Consider the following 22132-nt stretch of genomic DNA (forward strand, 5'->3'; position numbering starts at 1 on the left):
TCCAACTGCGGTCTGACCAGCGCCCGATAGAGGGGAAGTATCACCTCCTTGGATCTGTTTCTCATGCATCTGCTGATGCACAATAAAGTGCCATTAGCTTTTCTGATGGCTTCGTCACACTGCCGACTCATGGTCATCTTGGAGTCCACTAGGACTCCCAGATCCCTTTCCACTTCCGTGCCACCCAGCAGGTCATTCCCTAGGCTGTAGGTGTGCTGGACATTTCTCCTCCCTAGGTGCAGCACTTTGCATTTCTCCTTGTTGAATTGCATTCTGTTGTTTATTGCCCACTTGTCCAACCTGTCCAGGTCTGCTTGTAGTTGTTCCCTGCCCTCCGGTGTGTCCACTTCTCCCCACAGTTTTGTGTCATCTGCAAACTTGGACAGAGTACACTTCATTCCCTCAGCCAAGTAACAAATAAAGACATTGAAGAGTCCAAGAGATTGACCATGAGAAGGACATGAGCCTTCAATGTGATGCTGCGGCTAGTAAAGTGAGCAAAACTCTGGCTTGCATCCATAGATGCTTCTCAAGCAAATCCCAGGACGTCATTCTCCCCTTGTACTTGGCTTTGGTGAGGCCACAGCTGGAGTACTGCATCCAGTTTTGGGCTTCAGAATTCAAAAAGAATGTGGAGAAGATTGAGAGGGTGCAGAGAAGAGCCACACACATGATCAGAGGGCAGGAAAGCAGACCTTACAATGACAGGCTGAGAGCCATGGGGCTCTTTAACCAGGAAAAGTGCAGGCTCAGGGGTGATCTGGTGGCCACCAAAAGTTTATCAGGGTGCCCATCAGGATCTGGGGAAACATCTGCTCACCAGAGCGCTCCAAGGGATGGCAAGATCGAACAGTCACAAACTCCGTCATGACTTCCTGCCTTCGGGCAGGGGGCTGGGCTCGATGATCCTCTGGGGTCCCTTCCAGCCCAAATGTCTATGAAATCTATGAAAATCTGCCTTGTCCCCTGGTTATCAATTTACAATCTGGCCTCTCAGTCATGTTTAGTCATGATGTGTCCCATGGAAGCAGGTGCTGTACATTTCATGGCATCTCTTCAAGTCAGTTTTGCAACTTCCAGAAGGAACCATGGATGGGAAAAACATAGCCTGTAGGCCAGATCCAGCCTGCCAAGGGATTTTATATGGTCCATGGTGGGTCCCTTGGTCCTTCCCAGCCCAGGGGGCAGCCCAGACCCAGATGTATGGCTGGGCAGGGGTGGCATGGTGGCTGGCCAATGCCAGTGTCTCCACCACCACCACTAGATCCAGCCCTGCTGTCCAGACAACCCAGCTCATCCACCCTGCACCAACCACTGGGAGTGCTGTACAAAGCAGGCAGGGTCTTCACAGAGACCAACCCAGGCAAGGCACGTTCAGCCAGGTAGGTAGGATGGGGTTGCAGGTGGGCAGGGAGTGGTGTCCAGGAGAAGAATGGGCAGTTTGGGATTGTGGGGTAGTGACAGCATAGGTCCATGTGGGGAGTGGATCATGGCTCTGCCCTGGGCCCCAGCACCACACTGTCTCTGCCCCATGATCCTGGTCCTGACCCCACCCACCCATCCCGCTCCCAGATGCCACTCCCCACCTGTCTGCGACCCCTTCCCATCCCTTCCACTCAGCATACCCTGCCCGTGGGGGTCTCAGGCCAGTCTTCATGTAGACCCTACCTGCCAACCCACTCCATCCTAACCTAGACTCACCATTTTCCCCCAGTTTCACATTCCACCCCTTGATCATTTATTATCACCTGCCCTTGGACCATCTCCATCTTCTCCCCAGCCTGCTTAAAACGTGGAGCCCAGAACTGCATGCACAATACCGTATTTTCTGGCATACAACGTGCATCTTCCCCCCCCAAATTGGGCTGAATGTATTAAATAGGGAAGCTGATGTTCTGCCTAGGATAGAAGTACCCTGCTCTGATTCCTGCTCCACAGTGCAGCAGGTGTTGCAGTTGTATTTAGGCAGCTTGAGGGAGCCTTGACTTGCTGGCTCATTGTTCTCCACTCCAGAGGGGTTAATAACCACCTCTCCTTTTTATTGGTGTTGATGTTCCATTAATAAAACTAACCTTTTTAGGGCAATTTTGCTGTCTACTAGCTGTTCCTGGTCTTTCTCCTCCACTTTCACAGCCAGCCTTGGCAAATCTTTTCAAAATCAAAGATCCATCCAGGACAGGGGTGGGCAAAGTCTGGCCCTGGCCCTGGCCCTGTGGTGGACTCCATTTCCCAGCAACCCCTGCCTGCATTGCTGCAGCTGGCTTCCATGGAGATGCCAGGAGCAGTGGGACTATGCCAGTGGGGGGCCAGGGTTTCCATGGAAACCAGCCCCAGCAGTGCTGGCAGGGAGCTCCCATCAGGACAGGGAGCTGCTCCAGGGCTGGGATCTTGCTGAGGTGACAGCATGGTCAGGAGCTGGGGCAAAGCTGTGATCCCTGGAAGGGGTGTGCAGGCAGTGGATAATAGCTCTGCCCCGACTCCAGACCACACTGTCACTGCTGTAAGATCCCAGCCTCAGCCCCAGAACATCTCCCCACCCAGCCACACACCTTGCCAGTGCTGCTGGAACTGGTCTTCAAGGAAACTGGCCCCATGCTGTCACAGCCCCACTGCTCCTGGGGTCTCCATGAAAACCAGCCACAGCGACATGGACAGGGACTGCTGGAAAATGGAGTCCAGCTGCTTGCTGGATCTACCATTTTGCCCACCCCTGATCCAGGAAGACCAGACTTCAGCAGCATCTAAGGTTCCAGCTTTAGTTAAGCAAGAAAGGGAGGGGCAGTGAGCTGAAGATGAAGCTCTGTTCCTGTTCTATGCAGCCATAGCACTAGAAAAATCATCTTCCCTCATTCCCCTTTTCAAAAACAAAGCATGTATTATATTCTGGGATATGTGGGGTGTGAGAAATTATGGTATTCTAGGTGGGACCTAACCAGTGCCAAGTGGAGCAGGACTGTTACAACTCTCCCACACCAAATACCCACCATTGAGACAGCCCAAAATGGCACTGGGTTTTCTTTACCACTGGCCGTGTCTACATGAGACGCTGACTGCACATTTGTTACCACGCAGTCATTTAGTACTTGCATAACCAAGTACTAAATGACTGCGCAGCAATTGGCATTACTGCACAGTAGCATCCCGGCACAGTTGCCTAGTGATACTTACTGCTTGGTAGCTCATTACTATTGCACAGTAGTGTCATGTCATGGTTAGTGCCCAGCGATGCTACTGTGCAGTACTAACAAGATACTGCGCAGTAAGCATCTTGTGTAGACGTGGCCACTGTAGCCCATAGAGTACTCACGCTTGAATCTGGGACTCACCAAAATTTCAGGGTCCATCACACAGCCCAGACTCAGGGAGCAGAGCTGTGATGAAGAGAAGTTCCTTCTCTGGGGAAGGAATCTGAGGATTGGAGAACCCACCTCATTCTCTGTGTTATCCAGGGAGAGAACTTGAATGCATCTTGAGCAGGAGACACTCAACTGCACAGCCAAGGGTTGGTCAAAATGTTGCTGGATCTAGAGGACTTCAACGGCCACAGATACCACAAGCCATGGATTTCACAAGCATTCAAGATGCCAGCAAAGAATGGTTCATCCACCTTGGATCCATACTGGATGCTCTGGTCTTTCTGGGAATGTAGCTCAAGTGATGGAAACCCATGAGCTACAGCAGGTCCTATGAGCCTGTGACCTGCCAACACAGTGGGCCACCATGCTGCAGATTGCTGCTGTGAAAGGGTGGGGGTGCTGGAGGATGAAGGTTCTTCCCATAATACTCCTTGGGAGCTTGAGGAAGGAAGATTATCTCAGCTTCCATTGTGATGATGTGTCCTTCAGTGAAAGGGCGGGGGTGCTGGCATACGAAATCTCTTCCCATAATGCCCACTGGGATCCTTGAGGAAAATAGATACATCTCAGCTTCCATTGAGATGACACATCCTTTAGCAATTTGGTCTTTCGGGGTAGGAACTTGATCTAGGAAGGGGATGTCCTCGAATGTGGGTCCACGCAGTACCTGGTGCAGCCCCCATCCCAGGAAGATCCTGGCCAGAGGGATCTGTGCAGCTCCTAGCACAATGGGTCCCAATCTGAAGCAAGTCCTACCAGTTCTACGATTGCCTTTATGTAATTGCCTGCTAATTCCCTATAATTGCCTGGGCTCTGGGCCAGCTGGCCTAAGCTTCTTCAAGTCCTTGTTCTCCTCCAGCTCTTGGCAACTGACTGCATCAGTAGTTGGAAATGGAGTTTCAATCTCTCTCTGCTGTAAGCGCTATTGGATTAAGACAGACAAGGCTTTTTGAGCAAACATGATATCTTTTATTAGACCAACTAAATAGTTGGGAAAATTGTTCTTTGCAAACTTTCAGGCACACACACCCTTCTTCAGGCATATTGAGAGTTGGATTAAGATGCATTATTTAAAGCCACTGGGTTCCTTCCAAGAGGAGACACCTGGAATTTGAGATACACCCCCATTTTATGACTCTTGATTTAAGGGTGGTGGGGTAAGTCAATGAAGATATATTGCAACTCAACGTAGGGAACAGTTGAGCTTTTAACTCAGGCTACATTTTTTTAAAAGAAGAAAGGCGTAGTGTTAAAGAAAAGGCATCTTTGGAATGAATGACAACAGCTTGTCTCTGCACAACAGCCTGAAATTTTAATATTGGAGGTGGGGGAGGGGCACGCAGGGGCAGAAAAATAGGGAGATAAAATAATAGCAAAGGAAATAATATGATATTTAAATGTTTAGGAGAAAGTAAACGCAATGTGTATGTTAAATACAACAAGCAAAGGTGAACACAAAGAGAGGGGAGAGAGAGAGAGAGAAATTGTCCCTTGGGCACCTGGGTTCTCTGTGAGTGTCCCCTGGATGCCTGGGTTCTGAGTGTGTGGGGAGGGGTTGGGGGAGAAAAGTGGGGTGTCTAACCTGAACACTTGGGTTCTTTGTGAGTGTGTCCTGGATGCTCGGGTCTGTGCAAGGGTATGTGGGAGTAAGGGAGAGAATGAGTGAGTGTGCATACCCCAGATGCCTGAGGTCAATTTGTCTGTGAATGTCCTGGATGCCTGGATTCCATATATGTGTGTGTGTGTGTGTGTGTGTGTGTGTGTGTGTGTGTGTGTGTGTCCTGGACACTTGAGTTCCACATGCGTCTATGTGCATGCACACATCTGTACATCAGACACCTGAGTTGTGTGTGTGTGTGTGTGTGTGTGTGTGTGTGTGCGCACGCATGTGCATGTCCTGGATGCCTGGGTTCTGTGTGCAAGTGCATGCATGTTTGTCAGATGCCTGGGTTCCACTTGGGTATATTTGTCCAAGATGCCTGGATTCCATGTGTGTGTCCCAAACAATTGGGTTCTGTGTGTGTGTGTGTGTACATGTACATGCACTTGCACATGCACCTATAAGCACGTGTATGCATGGTCTGGATGCCTGCTGGGTATGTGTGAGCCTATGTGTGTGTGTCTGTGTGGCTATGTGCATGTCCTGGACACCTGGGTTCCATGTGTGTGTGTGTGCACGTGTGCAAATGGTTGCATGGATGACTGGTGCCTCCTGAGTCAGGGAAGCACTTGCTGGGGGCCCCCCAGCAGCCAGTTAGTGACCAGGGGGGCTCCCCCCATGGCAGATCACACTGACCCAAAAGTGACAGCAGCATGCCGCTGGCACTTCTGGACACGCCACTGGCACTTCCGGGTGGCCCCACTTCCTGGCCAGTGCTCTCAGGGGGGGCACCAGCACTCTTGCCTGCCTCCCCTGCCCAGGAACGCTGGCTGTCAGGGGGTACACATGCACCCCCGTGTACCCGCTATGCATCACCACTGCATAGTTGCGTCCAGAACACAACTCTTGAGCTTTGCCCTATTCCAGAAATAGTTGGCTGTGTCCATCTCACTGGGCCCAACTCTACTCCACCAACTAGACCTATTAATGTGCTGATGTACCCAAGTGCAACTCTCTCCCACACTGCTAAGCAGCTGGTGCAAGACGGTGGGCATGGCTCTGCCCTGGGAATGGCTCTGCCCTAGGCTCCTCCTCTTCCTCACTGGATTTCGTGACCCATGACACTAGGAACATCACAAAATTAGGGGCATTCATGGATGACCAGAAACCAGGAGGGATATAGGTTCATAGTTAGACATCTACATTGACATAATTTCATAGTTTCATAGTTGGTAGGGATGGAAGGGACCTGAGCAGATCATCAAGACCGACCCCCTGCCATGGGCAGGAAAGAATTCTGGGGACAAATGACCCCAGGTCAGTGATTGTCTAACCTCTTTTTGAGGACCCCCAGGGTAAGAGCCAGCACCACTTCCCTTGGAAGTTGGTTCCAGATCCTAGCCGCCCTGACTGTGAAGTAGTGCTTCTTGATGTCTAGACTGAATCTACTCTCAGTCAACTTATGGCCATTATTCCTTGTTACTCCCGGTATTGCTCGGGGGAGCAGGGACTCTCCCATTGCCTGCTGGTCCCTGTTGGCCAGTTTGTAGACAGCCACTAGATCCCCTCTCAGCCTTCTCTTGTGGAGGCTGAACAGGTTCAGGTCCCGTAGCCTCTCCTTGTAGGGCCTGCTTTGCTGCCCCCTGATCATGCGAGTGGCCCTCCTCTGGACCCTCTCCATGCTGTCCACATCGCTCCTAAAGTGCGGCACCCAGAAATAGATGCACTACTCCAACTGCGGCCTGACCAGTGTCACGTAGAGAGGGAGGATCACCTCTTTGGATCTGCTCGAGATGCATGACAAGGTGTGGTTGGCCTTCCTGACCGTGTCCCCACACTGTCGGCCCATGTTCATTTTGCCATCAATAATGACTCCAAGGTCCTTTTCTGCCTCTGCACTGGCGAGAAGGGAGTTCCCCAGCCTGTAGGTGTGCTGCTGGTTCTTCCTCCCCAGGTGCAGCACCGTGCACTTGTCAGTGTTGAACCCATCCTGTTCTCATCCGCCCACCCCTGTAACCTGTCCAGGTCCAATTGCAGCCTATTCCTCCCTTCTAGCGTGCCCACTTCTCCCCACATCTTAGTGTCATCTGCGAATTTGAATAGGGTGCTTGTTACCCCTTCGTCCAAGTCACTGATGAAGATGTTGAACAGTGCAGGCTCGAGGACTGAGCCCTGGGGGACCCCACTGCCCACATCCCTCCAGGTCGAATAGGACCCATCCATCACCACTCTCTGGGTGCGGCCCTCCAGCCAGTTAGCAACCCAATTGACTGTGTAGGTGTCAGCACCACAGTCCCCTAGTTTTTTAATGAGAATGGGGTGGGAGACAGTGCTGAAGGCCTTCCTGAAGTCCAGAAAGACTACATCCACTGCTACCCCTGCATCTAAGGATTTTGTGACCTGGTCATAGAAGGCCACCAGGTTGGTCCGACAGGACCTGCCTCTAATGTACCCATGTTGGTTGCCCCTAAGCATAATCTCCCCTGCCGGCCCCTCACGGACATGAGCCAGGATAATTCTCTCAAAAAGCTTACCCAGGATTCAGGTAAGACTAGTCTCCTTACCTCATTGAAATCCACCCTCCTGAAGTCCAGGGCTGCTGCCTTGATGCAGGCCTTTGACACCCTGTGCTGGATGGTGAATTCCAGTAGGTGGTGGTCACTATCACCCAGGTGGTCGAGCACCTGCAGACCCCTCACCAGGTCATTGCCTGTGGCCAGGACCAGGTCCAACAAGGCATTTCCCCTGGTGGGACTGTGCACCTCCTGGGTAAGATAAATGCCCAATAGGCAGAATAAACTCTGGCCCCTAAGTGCATCTTTATTTGATGTGGTATTTTATCTGAAAGTAGACCTAGCTCCTTAAAATTTCAGGGGCACCTCCTATTTGAACATCTTCTCCTATTCAACATCTTCATCAGTGACTTGGGCGAGGGGGTAGAAAGCACACCTGTTCAAGTTTGCACGACACTAAGATGTGGGGTGAAGTGGGTACGCTAGTAGGAAGGAACATGCCGCAGGCAGATCTAGACAGGTTACAGGGGTGGGCAGATGAGAACAGGATGGGGGGTCAACACTGACAAGTGCACGGTGGTACACCTGGGGAGGAGGAACCAGCAGCACACCTACAGGCTGGGGAACTCCCTTCTCATCAGCGCAGAGACAGAAAAGGACCTTGGAGTCATTATTGATGCCAAAATGAACATGGGCCGACTGGGTGGGGACACAGTCGGGAAGTCCAACTATACCTTGTCGTGCAACCACAGATGCATCTCAAGCAGGACCAAGGAGGTGATCCTCCCCCTCTATGCGACACTGGTCAGGCCACAGTTGGTGTGCTGAGTTCTGGGCCCCGCACTTCAGGAGGGATGTGGACAACATGGAGAGGGTCCAAAGGAGGGCTACCTGCATAATCGGGGGCAGCAGGGCAGACCCTTTGAGGAGAGGCTACAGGGCCTGAACCTGTTCAGCCTCCACAAGAGTAGGCTGAGGGGGGATCCAGTGGCCTGTTACAAACTAGTCAAGGGGGACCAGCAGGCATTGGGAGAGTCCCTGTTCCCCCGAGCACTCCTGGGAGTTACAAGAAACAATGGACACAAGCTAGCGGAGGGTAGTTTCACTAGGAGGTGCTACTTCACAGTCAGGGCGGCTAGGACCTGGAACCAACTTCCAAAAGAAGTGGTGCTGGCTCCTACCCTAGGGGTCTTTAGAAAAAGGCGAGACGAACATCTGGCCAGGGTTGTTTGACCCCAGTACTCTTTCCTCCCATGGCAGGGGGTCGGACGAGATGATCTCCTCAGGTCCTTCTTACCCAACCAACTATGAAACTATGAAGGAATACAATGGATGCCCAGCTTCTTCCAGAAAGCCCAGCCCTTATGAATCATCCTAGTTGCAGCATCTCACGGCTCCCGTTTGGAATCTGAATCTGCTCCTTCCCGGGACTGACATCTCCAATCTCTTTGGGGATGCATGCCAACCACCAGGACTGACCAATGGTCCCTGAAGAGATGTTCTCTCCACTGTCCCTCCCAGGGAGGGGAGAAGGGGTCTTCAACTCAGGTTCAGAGATGGGTTGGAGTCCTACAAGGCAGAGGGTGGAATTAGACCTTGGGTCTTCCATACTTTTGAGATCATAGAGGTGTCAGGCTAGATGGGGAAGTCACACCTGATCCAACCCCCCCACCCCCCTGCTTCAGCCCAGACAAGGGTTTGTCCAATCTGCACAACAGCCTCAGTTTCCTCAGTCAGGCTGCCTTAGGGTTTAGGAGGCAGGGGTCAGAGACAGAGGTCATGGCGGGGTCCAATAGATGAAGACACGAGTGTATGGAGCTGTACCTAGAAAAAAGGGAGGAAGTGACATCATTCCACCTACTCCACAAGGGTGGGGGCCTTTATTGATTGGCATTGATGGATCCCCAATCTATGGGGCTGTACAGGCTGGTCCATCTCCTGTACCACCTACAAGGTCCACCACAATCTATAACCATCACATGGAGGGACAAGACACTTTTTCCTGGTGTGGGGGATGTTGGGTAGGGCATCAGTTGTTCCTTATGGTGTCCTCAATCCACTTCTTGAACCTGCAGACACTGGTATAGACACCGGGATAGTTGGGGTCCCCGCAGACCTGAGGTCCCCAGGAAACAATGCCTTGGAGCTTCCCATTGCAGACCAGAGGTCCTCCAGAATCACCCTATGGGGGTAGAAAGAGAGAGAAGAGAGGGCATCAGTGATACAGGCCCAAGTGCCAAGAGAAACCCCCATATGGCCACATGAATGATGAGAGATTTTTCTGGCTGGAGAGAAAGAGCCAGGTTGGAAAAGGGGCATCTTGAAGGAAGAAGAGAAGGAGAAACACCACCTGGTTTCCAGAACACACAGAAGATTCTCTCAGTGGTGCTAGGAGCTGTCATGCGTGGAAAGGGCTACAAAATGGCTTCCCTAGCTTAGCCCTTTCCATTGGGTCTTGCTCTCTTTAGTTCCTCACTAGGTTTCCCCAGAGGCTGACGTGGGCGGGGGTGGTGAGGGACATCCTCTCACAGCTAGCAGAGAGGTTCCCGGGAGCCTCCAGGAAGGCCTTTTCCTATATCTCATAGACAAACCAGCCATAACTTGGTGGCCCAGTCGGTTGGGATGGACACAAGACCTGGCCGAATCAGCACAGAGCCTGAGGCAATGTCCTCACCACCTTCCCACAATGCTCTGCTCACCTCCACCCCTGGCCTGCCTGGTTCTTCTCACCCCAGAGTCAAGCTGAGATAGCCCCTACCTTGTCCTTGCAAGGACAAAGAGGATGCTCTTAACGTCCCATGCCAAGATGTGCCTTCTTTCAAGCTACTTAGACATTGCATCATAAGGAGCTGATAAACCAACCCAGCCCATAACAATCCCTCCACTCATTCCCTGCTCTCCTCCCCCAGCTCCTGAGAAGTCAAAGTTCACTCCCAGTGCTGCCATGCCTTTGCAAGACCTGTGGTCCTTGATGCTTTTCTTCAACCCCCAGCTCCAAGAGTCCTGAGACTGGGACAAATCCAAGGTCTATGCATTGGTTTTGCTATCCTCTTTCTGGCTGAGATATACGATAATATTGTGTGCCTTAGTTTCCCTGACTAGTTTCTCTCAGGGGAAAGAAGGGACTGCAGGACTGGATGGTCTCTTCTGGTGCTGGAAACTATGAGTTTAGGAAGAGGCAGAGTTAAAGGTGGACACACCCATGGGGCACAAGTAACGGCACACGCAAGTGGGGCATATATGGGGAGAACAGTGAAGGGCGCACATCAGAGGACTGCATCCAATTGACCAATGGGAGGGGCTGCATGCTAGGAATCCCTGCTGGGGGAAGACTGTGTAAGGAGCTGAGAGGGGTGGAAAAGAGAAATCCCTCCCAGCCCCCCAAAATTCATCCAGACTCTCCCCTAATTCTCCTCTTCCCCATCCCAGTTGCTTCCACGACCCTCCAGGACATCCGCATCCCATGCCAACCCACTCACCTGGCATGCATCCACCTTACCCCCGCTGGCACACACTGTGTTTTGGTTGAAAAGGTTGGGGTAGATGACGTGGCACACCTCTGGGCGAATGATGGTGAGATTGGCACACTGGAGGATGTTTGGGTAGCTTACTGGAAAGAAACAGAATACTTTGCTTACAAAGTCATCCAGGTTTCTCAAAAAGTCCTGAGACACATTCAAATTAAAGCTAAAAAAAAATCATAGAATCATAGAAAATGAGGGTTGGGCCTCAGGAAGTCACATCTAGGCCAATCCCCTGCTCAAACCAGGACAACCCCCAACTAGATCATCCCAGCTATAGATTTGCTACACATTTTCAAGCACTTCATAGCTGGATGGACATTTTTGTAGCTGGACAGTCATTTTTATGATGTGATAATTATTGTGCATCTCTGGCTGGTCTCATTTTGCACATGTGGCCACACTACATTTATTGCATGCTTAACCAATGAGGTACCTAATATAGGCAATGTGTAGCACAGGCCTGAAATTTGAATTTATAGCCAGAAAAATAACCCTGCAGAAGAATGAGTTACATTTGACAGCTTGTCGGACTTTATACCAACCCTGCAGCAATCCAATAAAAGATACTCACCCCCCCCCACAAAAAATTTTGCCTCTCACTTAAAAAAGAAGACACTGAAAATCAAAATATTACAGAATAGAGGAGGTATTTTTTGGCAATCAAAGAGTTGGCATTATTTAATCTGGAGAAGAGACGACTATGCGGGGATTGAATAACAGCTTTCAACTACCTGAAGGGTGGTTGCAAACAGGATGGAGCTGGACTGTTCTCAGTGGGGTCAGACGACAGAACAAGGAGCAATGGGCTGCAGCTGCAGCAAGGAAAGTTGAGGTTGGATATTAAGGAAAAACTCTCTCACTAAGAGGCTGATGAAGCACTGGAACAGGCTCTCCAGAGAGGTGGTGCGATTTCCATCTTTGGAGGTTTTAAAGACCCAGCTAGACAAACCCTTGTCTGGGATGATGTAGTTGGAGCTGGTCCTGCTTTGGGCAGAGGTTGTACCAGATGCAACTTCGTAAGGTCCCTTCCAACCTGAATTTTCTATGATTCTAATTTTTTTTTTAAATCAACACGAGTTGAACAAAATCTTTTTTTTTTTTATTGAATAAAAAACTATACCCTTCTCCTGGTTGTTATTTCATTTTTTTTAATCAGTTGTCAAGTAAGTCAAGAGATCACTTGCCAACATGACTTATAAGCAAGAATGAACCACCTGTTACTTACACACTATACTTATCAGCAGTGCATGTATCACGTTTCTTAGCACGTTGATGACTTGCATAAACCCTTTATAAATAAAAGATCTGGGGAAGAGGAGAAACACCAGGTGCTTTCCTGCGGAAATTGCAACATTTTCCTCAAAAAAAGAAAAACCTCCATATATGATCCGTTTCTTAATATTTTAACCCCTCCTCCTCCCTGCCCCTCCAAAAAAACCCCACTGGATGCTTGGGTTTTATCTTGGGGGTTTTTGGTGTTGTTTTGGGGGGCATCCTGCTGTTGTCTGGGGAGGTTGTCGGCAACTGGGAAAGGGTTGTTTTGCTTTGATTTGGGGATTTGGGAGGTTTTAGAACCAAAATTTACTCTGGTTTCTCAGGAACAATGGGGTTGGTTGGGGGGGGGGGGGGAGATTTTTTTATTGGTATTTTAACACCTTTTTATTTTATATTAATTGTAATATAGTAATCTATACCATACATTGATATTTATATTAATTGTTATGTAATTTATACTGTGCCTTAATATTTATATTTATATTAATTGTAATATATTGTATACAATTGTGTATGTAATTGTATATATATATGAACTGTGGAGGTCCCTTCCAGCCCTACTTCTCTATGACTGTAGGATTATGGATTTGTATAGGATGGTTTGGATGGGGCTGATCCTAGGCAGGGGACATATATGACCTGAGGCAGGGGACATATATATTATAATTATATATATTATGATATACAATAATTAACATATTATAATATATTAATAAATGTATTTGTGTATTAATACATGTATTTGTTATTTACCTTACATTATATTCACATTATTTACATTACATTTACATTAATAAATGTAAATAATGCAATAATAAATATATGTAATTAATGTATTAATAATATATATTTATTGTAGGATTTATAATAAATTATTATATATGAATGATGTTAATATGTATTCATATACAATACTTATAAATAATTATTAATGCAATGTAAAGTGTAGTATAGGATCAGTCCAGTCTTAGTCTAGTCTAGTCTTAGTATGTAGCCTTATATAATAGAATCATATTATATATAATAAAACTCTGCCTTTCCAAGACAAGTTGTGAATTATACACCAGGGTATGTTGCATATGAGATAATACAGTAGGTTTCTCTCTCAGGTTGTTCCAACCCTTCTTGCTGCTAAGTCCCCATCCTAACCCCAAAAGCAGACGCCCATTACTGTACCTCCTGGGCTGGTGGTAGTACCCCATCCCGACACCTGACAGACCATGCCTGGAACAGGGCAGCTGGCAGCAAGTGCAAGGGGCTGGACATTTTTGTTGATTTGAACTGGCCTGCACAGCTTGACCAGCATGATATCGTTGTCTTTGGATCGGGGCTTGTAGTCGGGATGACGGATTAATTTGCAGGGCAATCTCAGCTGCTCTGTCCAGTCCACACCTTTGAGGTTGTGCTCTCCAAGGCGTATGCTGATGAGGCTGTAGCAGAAGACATAGTTAGACACTCAGGGAGCAAGGGCAGTGGTGGGGCTGGGGGGAGTGTGCTATAGGCAAGTACTGGCTTCAGGACTAGATGCAGGAATCATAAAGAAGTTGGGCTAGAAGGGACTTCTAGAGGTCATAGTGATCATTATACAGTCATAGAGAAGTGGAGTTGGAAGGGACCTCCAGAGGTCACAATTAGTCCAATCAACCCCCTGCCTGAGACAGGATCATTCCCTTCCAAACCATTCTATACAAATCCATAATCACAGAGTCATAGAGAAGTAGTTCTAGAAGGGACTTTTGAGGTCATAGACTCATATTCATAGAGTCATAAAGAAGTCAGGCTGGAAGGGACCTCCAGAAGTCACATCTGGTCCAACCCTCTGCCTGAGGCAGGAACTTTCCCTTCCAAGTCATCCTATGCAAATCCATAATCACAGAATCATAGAGAAGTAGTGCTAGAAGGGACCTGTGAGGTCATAGACTCATAGTCATAAAGAAGTCAGGCTGGAAGGTACCTCCAGAAGTCACATCTGGTCCAACCCCTTGCCTGAGGCAGGGACATTCCCGTCCAAACCATGCTATTGAAATCAGAAATCAGAGTCATAGAGGGACCTTTGAGGCCACAGACTCAGAGTCATAGAGTCATAGAGAAGTCAGGCTGGAAGGGACCTCTGGAGATCACATCTAGTTCAACCCCTTGTTGAGGCAGGATCAGCCCCATCCAATCTATCCTATGCAAATCCATAATCCTAGAATTATAGAGTCATAGAGAAATAGGACTGGAAGGGGCCTCCAGAGTTTCTAGAGTCATAGTCATAGAGTCATATAGTAAAGGTCACGTCCCAAGCTACAGAGGAAGGCAAACCACCTCTGTGCCGCCTCCCCAGAAACACACCCAGTCTGTACCAATCTCACTGGTGGGGGGCAACCTTCCTGACCCCAAATCTGGCATCAGTCTGATCCTGAGCACAGGAGCAAGGCCCTCCAGCCAGGACCCTCTGGGGTTGAGTCCCAGCAGGAGCGTTCAGTCACCACCCCTGTGGAAGAATGCCATCCCAGTATCTTCCCAGACTCTTCTATTATGTTTTTTCCTTGCCATTGTTTTTTCACCTGTCTGTCAATTTGGTTGCCACAGTTATGGCAGGTAGGAGGCTTTCTATTGTGGTAGCACTGAGTCACGGCATGGGGGCAGGGGCTCAAACTCATGCCACTCACTTAAGTGACCATCGGTGCTCTTTAAATTGACTGGTCTGCATCCAACACGTGGCCTGTATTGGCTCTCAAAGGTGATGTCAAAAAGTCTATATAAGCTCAGACTCCCCAGGGGGAGGGGGCTTCAGCCATGATAAGGTCACACTCAGCAACTGGAACATCTGCAACTCTCTCTGTCAGGATGCTGAAGTGAGTAAACTACCTGAAACCTATCTAGATATCAACCAGCTACTAACCTGCCACTGTCTGCTCTAAGACTTTTCTGTGATACTTCCTTATCCTATACCCTTCCCCAAGCCTACCCTCTTTAACCAATAACGCTCTCCAGTATTACAAGCATGGTGAACTTGCAGGGAGAGGGATTGGGGCATGCCTGTAAGCTCCCTAGGCTCGGATAATTAAGGGAGGCTACTATCTCTGATTCGGACTGAGGGAAGCACCCCAAGTTCTTGCGGGGGGTCAAACACCCTCAAGGCCTGTGTACCCCAGGGGGCACAAGGCCCAAATACAGACCAGCACCCCTGAGTGGGGGCAGTGGCTCCCCCAGGCTTGCTCATGTGCTCCAGCAAGGGGGTGGGCCAGACATTAGGCACCCGAGGGGAGGCACTCAGAGCTTGGTAGGTGGTTGGGCGCAGTGAGGTCAGTGGCTCAGCACCTACTCTACTGGCCTACCACACCCCCAGCCTGGGTTAGTGCCAACACCCAGTGCCTTTGAGAAAGGCTTAAAACCCCCCTGACACATGGAGAAGACAATGGGGAGCAACCAGCAAAGCTCAGACACCTAGGAGATCACCCTAGTAGATCACAGGCATCATGATACCTAGATCATCCCCCACCAGTGGTCTCCAACCTCTCCTTGAACTACTCCGGTGATGGAGAGTCCACAATTCCCTTGGGCATAGGCTAACCTACATCATCCCCCACCGCTGGTTGTCCAAGGTCTTTTTGAACCCCCACCAGCAATGGAGAGCCCACAGCTCTTCTAGGTGTAGACCTAGACCTCATCCCTGACCAGTAGCTGTCCAAGCTCTTTTTTAACCCCTCCAGTGATGGAGAATCCACAACTCCCCTAAGTGTAGGCCTAGACCTCATCCCTGATCCATGGCTGTCCAAGCTCTTCTTGAACCCCACCAGTGATGGAGAGTCCACCATTTCCATATAAGTCTATTCTACTGCATTTTTTCCTGTGTATTCCAGCTGACCCATGGGAGGGTTTCTACCCTCCAGGTTGTCCTCCTGGTCAGATGTGAATGGTATTTTGATGCTCAAAACATACCAGTTGTGGAAATGGGAAAAGTTAAGGGGATGGACAGAAAGAGGTTGAGGGAAAACACCAGAAAAGGCAGAGCAAATAACATGGGGAAAATGAGGCAGAAAGGTCCTTGGAAAAGGGGCGGGGCTAAAGCACAGGGTAGGGGCAGAGTTAAGGGTACGTGCCAAAGGGCTGGGGTCACAGGTGTTCCTACAAGACCATGTAGTGCTGTGGTCTCAACCATGAGATCTGTGGGGGGAGGGAGAAGCCCTGAAGGAGGTTCTATGCCCTGATGCTATGATGAATGCATGCGTGTTATCGGTGAGTACAAGTGCACACACATGCATGCACACACACACACACACACACACACTCAGCCATACATTCACTGTCACCCTCTTCCAGTACACACACACACACACACACACAGCCAGGCACATTGACCATCACCTGCTTCCAGTACACACACACAAAGCCATACATATTCACCATCACCCTCTTTCAGCACACACACATACACACGTGCACGCACATGCATGCACACACTTACCAACTGGTGTAGCAGTGTCCAGCTGTGACCACCCACTGGTTGGACACCAGGGTCCCCCCACAGTGCAGCTTGCCCCCTGTGAATAGGACAGCCTGCCAAGGCTGAGTGTGGGGCTGACAGGGCCTGCCATTCACTACCCGGGTGCTGTTGTGAACATCTGCAACACACACACACAAAGACATTTGTGCTCATACTATATTTGTATCCACCCACAACTGTGCAAGGCCACACACAGACACACCCACAGGTGCAGCAAATCATATACATTCACAGGTAAGCTCTCCCCCCCCCCCACATGTTAGTGGTGTGTACACCAACATGAACACACACTGATGTGTGAACACACAATGACATGCTTGTACCCAAACTGCATTTGTGTACACACAGACATGTGTGGACACATACAACACAAATCATGCTAGATTACACACAAAAACATGTGGATGTACAACACACTTACACACAAGTTGTGTTTGTGTGTGTGCATGTGCATATCTCTGCTTCAGGGGAAGCACCCTGCTGCATGTGTGTTGCCAACTGCCTGCATGCACATATGCAAGAAAGTGGACACACAATAGTATGCTTACACACAACTCACACTTGTACACACACATACACATGTGTGTTTGTGTCCCCACACAATTCATGCTTGCACACATGACCTCATGAACATCCCTGCCATTTGAACACATGTACGTTGACACATGTAAGCTCAAACAGAAGTGTGCAAACCCACACCCTTGGTTTTGCCAACATCTTTGTTGTGTCATAAGCATGTGGGACACACACATACACACACACACAGAACCCAGGCTTATATAGGTGCAAAACACACTGAGGAATGCACACAAACCTGCAGACTCATAGTCATACTCTGATGCATGCTCACACTCTTGCATATGAGCATGCACATACACACACACTCACCTGCAGATGCCAGGGGCAATACCAGTAGAACCAGTAGCCACACATCAGTACAGGTGTTAGACAACATTGGGGGATGGCTTCCTCTTCAAGGTCACTGTGGGAGGCACAGGAAGCAGGGGTTAATGGAAAAGGAGCTGTAGAACCTTCTCATTAAGCCCTACCCACTAAGACGCACCTCCACAATCCTTCACTCTGATTGGTTCACACCAACCTCCAGCTGACCAATAGGAGGTTGGATGAGTGATAACATAGCTGGGTCTATCCAATGCCCCCAACTGTTGTTCCCCACATGTGTGTCCCCAAAGCTGTTTGGGGGCCACCAGTTGCTCAGTCACTGGTGGGACTGGGAGATGGGGTAGGGTAGGGGATCCTGCAGGACCTGTAGAGGCTTCGACAAGGAGGAGGCACCCAGGAGGACAAGGCCCACCCTCATGCAAAGGGGTGGGTGGATCTGGCTTCCCAATAGTCAGACTGGGCCAGATTCTACCTTCACTGGTATTTACCCCGTGTTGTCCCTCCTGATTTATACCCAGGTGGCTGAGAAAGAACTGATTTCCCCAGAGTCAAGAACAGAATCACTCCTCATTTATACCAGGGGGCATAACTGGATCCGCCCCACCAAGACAACCCCAAGCCCTGCCACACAGAACCACCCAACTAGGCCACACATGGCATCTTGACCTCGCCCCTCCTGGGATTCATGAACCACCAAAAAGGACCAAAAGAGGGGCAGAAGATGTCGACTGGTATAAGTCTCCCCCCTTACCTGCAGTTCTGGCGTTGAGGACCACGTGAGCTCAGTGTGGAGGTGAGATCTCTGGTGGCTTCCCAAGACTTCAGCCTTCTCAGCTTCGCAGGACCCTGGGACAATGCCACAGTGTGTCTGAGGTCTGCAGAGAACGTCCCAATGGCGCAGATGAATTCACCAAAACAAAAAATCAAGAGGATGATATTCCTATAACTGGATGCCCCGCACTCCTTTCTCCACCCCCAGGCACCACCTTTTATCTCTACCCAACATCCCCACCTGGGGCAACAGGAAATATTACCTGGTAAATTCATACCACTGACACACCACTGACACCTGAATATTTGCAACCAGGAAGCAGCCACAGCCTTGTCCTTATCAGGTGCTGAAGGTCAACCACAGCCAATGGAGGTCTGAAGGCCAAGAGCCCCCTGGAAATTGTCCAACAAAATACCATATTATCTCACAGACAACATGCAGCCCACAGAAGGCACATACATTGCCTTTGAAAGGCAGAACAAAGGCAGGAAGGCCTTCCACAAAGCTTGGGAGATCAGAGGGTGGTCAAGTAATGTGATTCTAGAGAACAAGTGGGCAACCTGATGGAGGGGAAGCCTGGAGGCAGAGCTTGGGCCATAAATACCCCATCAGAAGACCCTAGGTGGGAGAGGCACTGATGGAGCAGAAGGTCAACTTTGGGGCCAGGTCCAGAAAGGATGATATGGGTTCACAAATCCAGAGCAGAGCAGGGAGAGTCCAGATCAGCCACCCAGCAGAAGCAGGAAACCAAACTTGTTTGAAAATAGAGCATGAAAAGGATTACATTGCAGTTGACTGAGCTTAGACTGCATGACACGTGAGCTCCTTCCCAGCCTGCATGTGCCATTGGGCATTAGCTCAGCACCGGAACATTTGCAAGTGGCCCTCTTCTGCCAACTCATGCACGGGCCTCATTCCTTCTGGGCAACACCTGGATGGAGATGATTAGATCTCAGCAAGTCCATCCTGGGAGGCAGATCTGACATGTCAAGACCTTTTTCAGCCCTGAAAAATCTCAGGAAAATCCCTCCCCCACCCCCAGCCCCAACAATTCCTAAATTCTTCATGGAATAAAACTTCCTTCAACAAACTCATTTCCCCACCAATCAGGGTTTCTCCTTCTCAACTAAAATCTCAGTATTTTGCCCTGCTTTCAGCTTTCTCTTGTTTTCCTCCTGCTGGCTATGCTCCCATGATTCCATTCACCTCTTCTCCATTGACCTCCAGTCTCTTTCATAGGATTATAGGAAAGTCAGACTGGAAGGGACCTCACGAGATGGCATCTATTCCCTTCCCTGCTCAAGATAGGATCAGCCCTGACTAAACCATCTCAACTAAGTGTTGTCCAATGTTCTTTTGAAGATCTCCAAGAATAGAGACTTCACCACCGCTCTAGCCAGCCTGTAGCAATGCTTGATCCCCTCCTCCCCCTCAGAGTCAGGAAGTTCCTCCTCATCTTCAACCTCAGTTTCCCCAACATGAAGCTTAACACCATTGCTCCTAGTCCTGCCCCATCTCCATCCTGTCATTGCCCTCCAGGGACTTGAAGATTGTGATCAAATCCACCCCGACTCAGCCTTCTCTTCCCTAGACTCAATAACCTTAGATCTTTCAGCCTTTCCCATCAGGCCTTCTTCCCCAGCCTCAAACATATTTTTTTTGCTCCAGACTGGGCCCTTTCCCATGTGTCCACCTCCTTCTTGAAGTCTGAGGCTCAAAACTGAACACAGGACTCCAGGGGAGGTCTCACCAGGGCTGAATCTACTCTTCCATAAATTCTTCTTCCCAGGAGAAGAAACTGGCTCCTTTCAACCCATTCCTCTCTGAAGGACCCAAACAAGCCTGAACCAAGAGCATCAAGAGGCAACATCCAGCTGTGAATCAGACCCTCTTGCTGGTGACCAAGCCCTCTGAAACCCAGTGTGGCAAACAGGCCAACCAGGCAGGTCTTCAGCATGGCACTCCTGGGTGGTGCCCAGAAGTTATGCCATTAATCTCTTGAGAAATGCAGAATTGACACATGGGGCCACAATTGAGCAATTCCATTGCTAGAAGAAGCTAGGAGAGGCCCAGAGCTGAATCCTGGGGCTGGGGAACTGACTCAGTGATATTGTTTTGGGTGTTTTTCATGGTCCCACCCAAAAAGGTTGGGTCAGCAGGTTGTTTTCTGGGGGCAGGGAATGGCATCAACACAATAACAGCAGCATTCCTCAGGGGAGAAAAAAGGAAAGAGTCCCCAGAGGGTCCAGTTTCCTTCCAGACCCAGATCCAGTTGCAATGAAAACCTCCAACAGGGGGATGAATCAGATGCCTCAGTTTGCAGAGATCCTGGAACTGTTCCTAGATTAGCAGGGTATCCAACGCAAGGGGCCATTGCAAGCATCTGCTATGATCTCCAGGATAAGATTGGCCCACAGACCTTCACTTTGCCTCCCCCAGTCAGGGCCGACCTCTCAGTGAAATAGAAGTGTTGACTGTCCTGGATTACAGGTTTTTCATATGCAGCCTCTGAAATGGTCCCCATCCCACCGAGCACAAGCCAGCACTGGCTTGGGAATTCATACAGCACCTGGCACGGTCTCCATCCCATCTGGAGCACGGGCCAGCTCTGGCTATGGGTCTGTACATCCCCCGATGCAAGACCCCAACCTCAGTCTGCCCAACTGTGGTACTAACATGGATTTCCCAGTTCTTGGCCTGATTATGACGATACATCTAGGACTGAACTTTTCTTGACCTCCCACAGGCTGCTACCTGCTAATTGGTCCTTGGCAATTAGGTGAGTGAGTGATTCATGATCATTCATGAACTATCAATAGTTTTTTTGCTTGTTGGCGAAGAGATCTCCACACCCCCACCTTAGGTTCCCAGCTTTTTCAATTATTTGGGATGGGAATGAGATCTTGGGAGTTGGGGAGGGTGTGGGAGGGCTGGAAGCCTGGATGCCTGGGTTATTGCCCAGATCTTGGAGAGGAGCAGGGTCATCAGGGTTAAATCAAGGGGTGGAGCTGGAATATTTCAGTTCAGCCGGAAAACCAACAAAGCAATTGTTCCTTATTACCAGACATGTGTCGATACTCAGGAAACCAACCAGCTCCTCTCCGATGCAGCAATCCTTCCCCATCCAACCCATTTCCTCACCCGGCATCACCTCCCTGCTTTCCTAAAAACTCCTCCCAAAGCCCCTGTGTGAAACAGGTAGAGCCGACTGCATGGGGAAACCGAGGCACACCCAGCCACCTGGAGCCCTCCTGATGGACAGGAGAGGCTGGGGTCACCTGCCGTCACCTGCCCACCACACCCAAGTATTGTAAAAGCCCTGGATTAAGAGTCAGGAACTTGAGACTGCCTCTGCTGATATAACCTTTCTACCAACTAAGGATCCCCAAGTTCAGAAATTATAGGCTTCCAATGAATGACAAGGACTAACAATCAACTTTATTTGTGGAGCAGTAGACAGCCTTCACAAGGCCTTTTTTTGCCTTTAGTTAGCTAGCTTACCTTAGGGACTGTCTTCCAATTCCCAACCTCCATAGTCTAAGGAAAGGAGCATCTCTAAACTACAACTTCAACTATATAGGCTCAAGTGCCTATATACTAATGCTAGGAGCATGGGGAACAAGCAGGATGAACTAGCGCTCCTGCTTGCACAAAACACCTATGACTTAGTGGGGCTAACAGAAACCTGGTGGGATTC

General features: G+C 49.5%; 1 protein-coding gene across 1 annotated transcript; it reads right to left on the minus strand.

The window, feature by feature from the left end:
• Positions 1–9477: 9477 nt before the first annotated feature.
• LOC102369812 (kallikrein-14-like) lies at positions 9478–13724 on the minus strand. Its single transcript, XM_025200202.1, has 3 exons — positions 13445–13724; positions 10949–11079; positions 9478–9651 (listed from the first exon to the last, which is right to left on the minus strand). Exons 1-3 carry the CDS (start codon positions 13572–13574, stop codon positions 9499–9501), a joined length of 414 nt encoding a protein of 137 aa, XP_025055987.1. The 5' UTR covers positions 13575–13724; the 3' UTR covers positions 9478–9498.
• Between the last annotated feature and the right edge of the window lie 8408 nt (positions 13725–22132).

The sequence above is a fragment of the Alligator sinensis genome, unplaced genomic scaffold (genome assembly GCF_000455745.1).
Source record: "Alligator sinensis unplaced genomic scaffold, ASM45574v1 scaffold527_1, whole genome shotgun sequence".
In the NCBI taxonomy this organism is placed as follows: domain Eukaryota; kingdom Metazoa; phylum Chordata; order Crocodylia; family Alligatoridae; genus Alligator; species Alligator sinensis.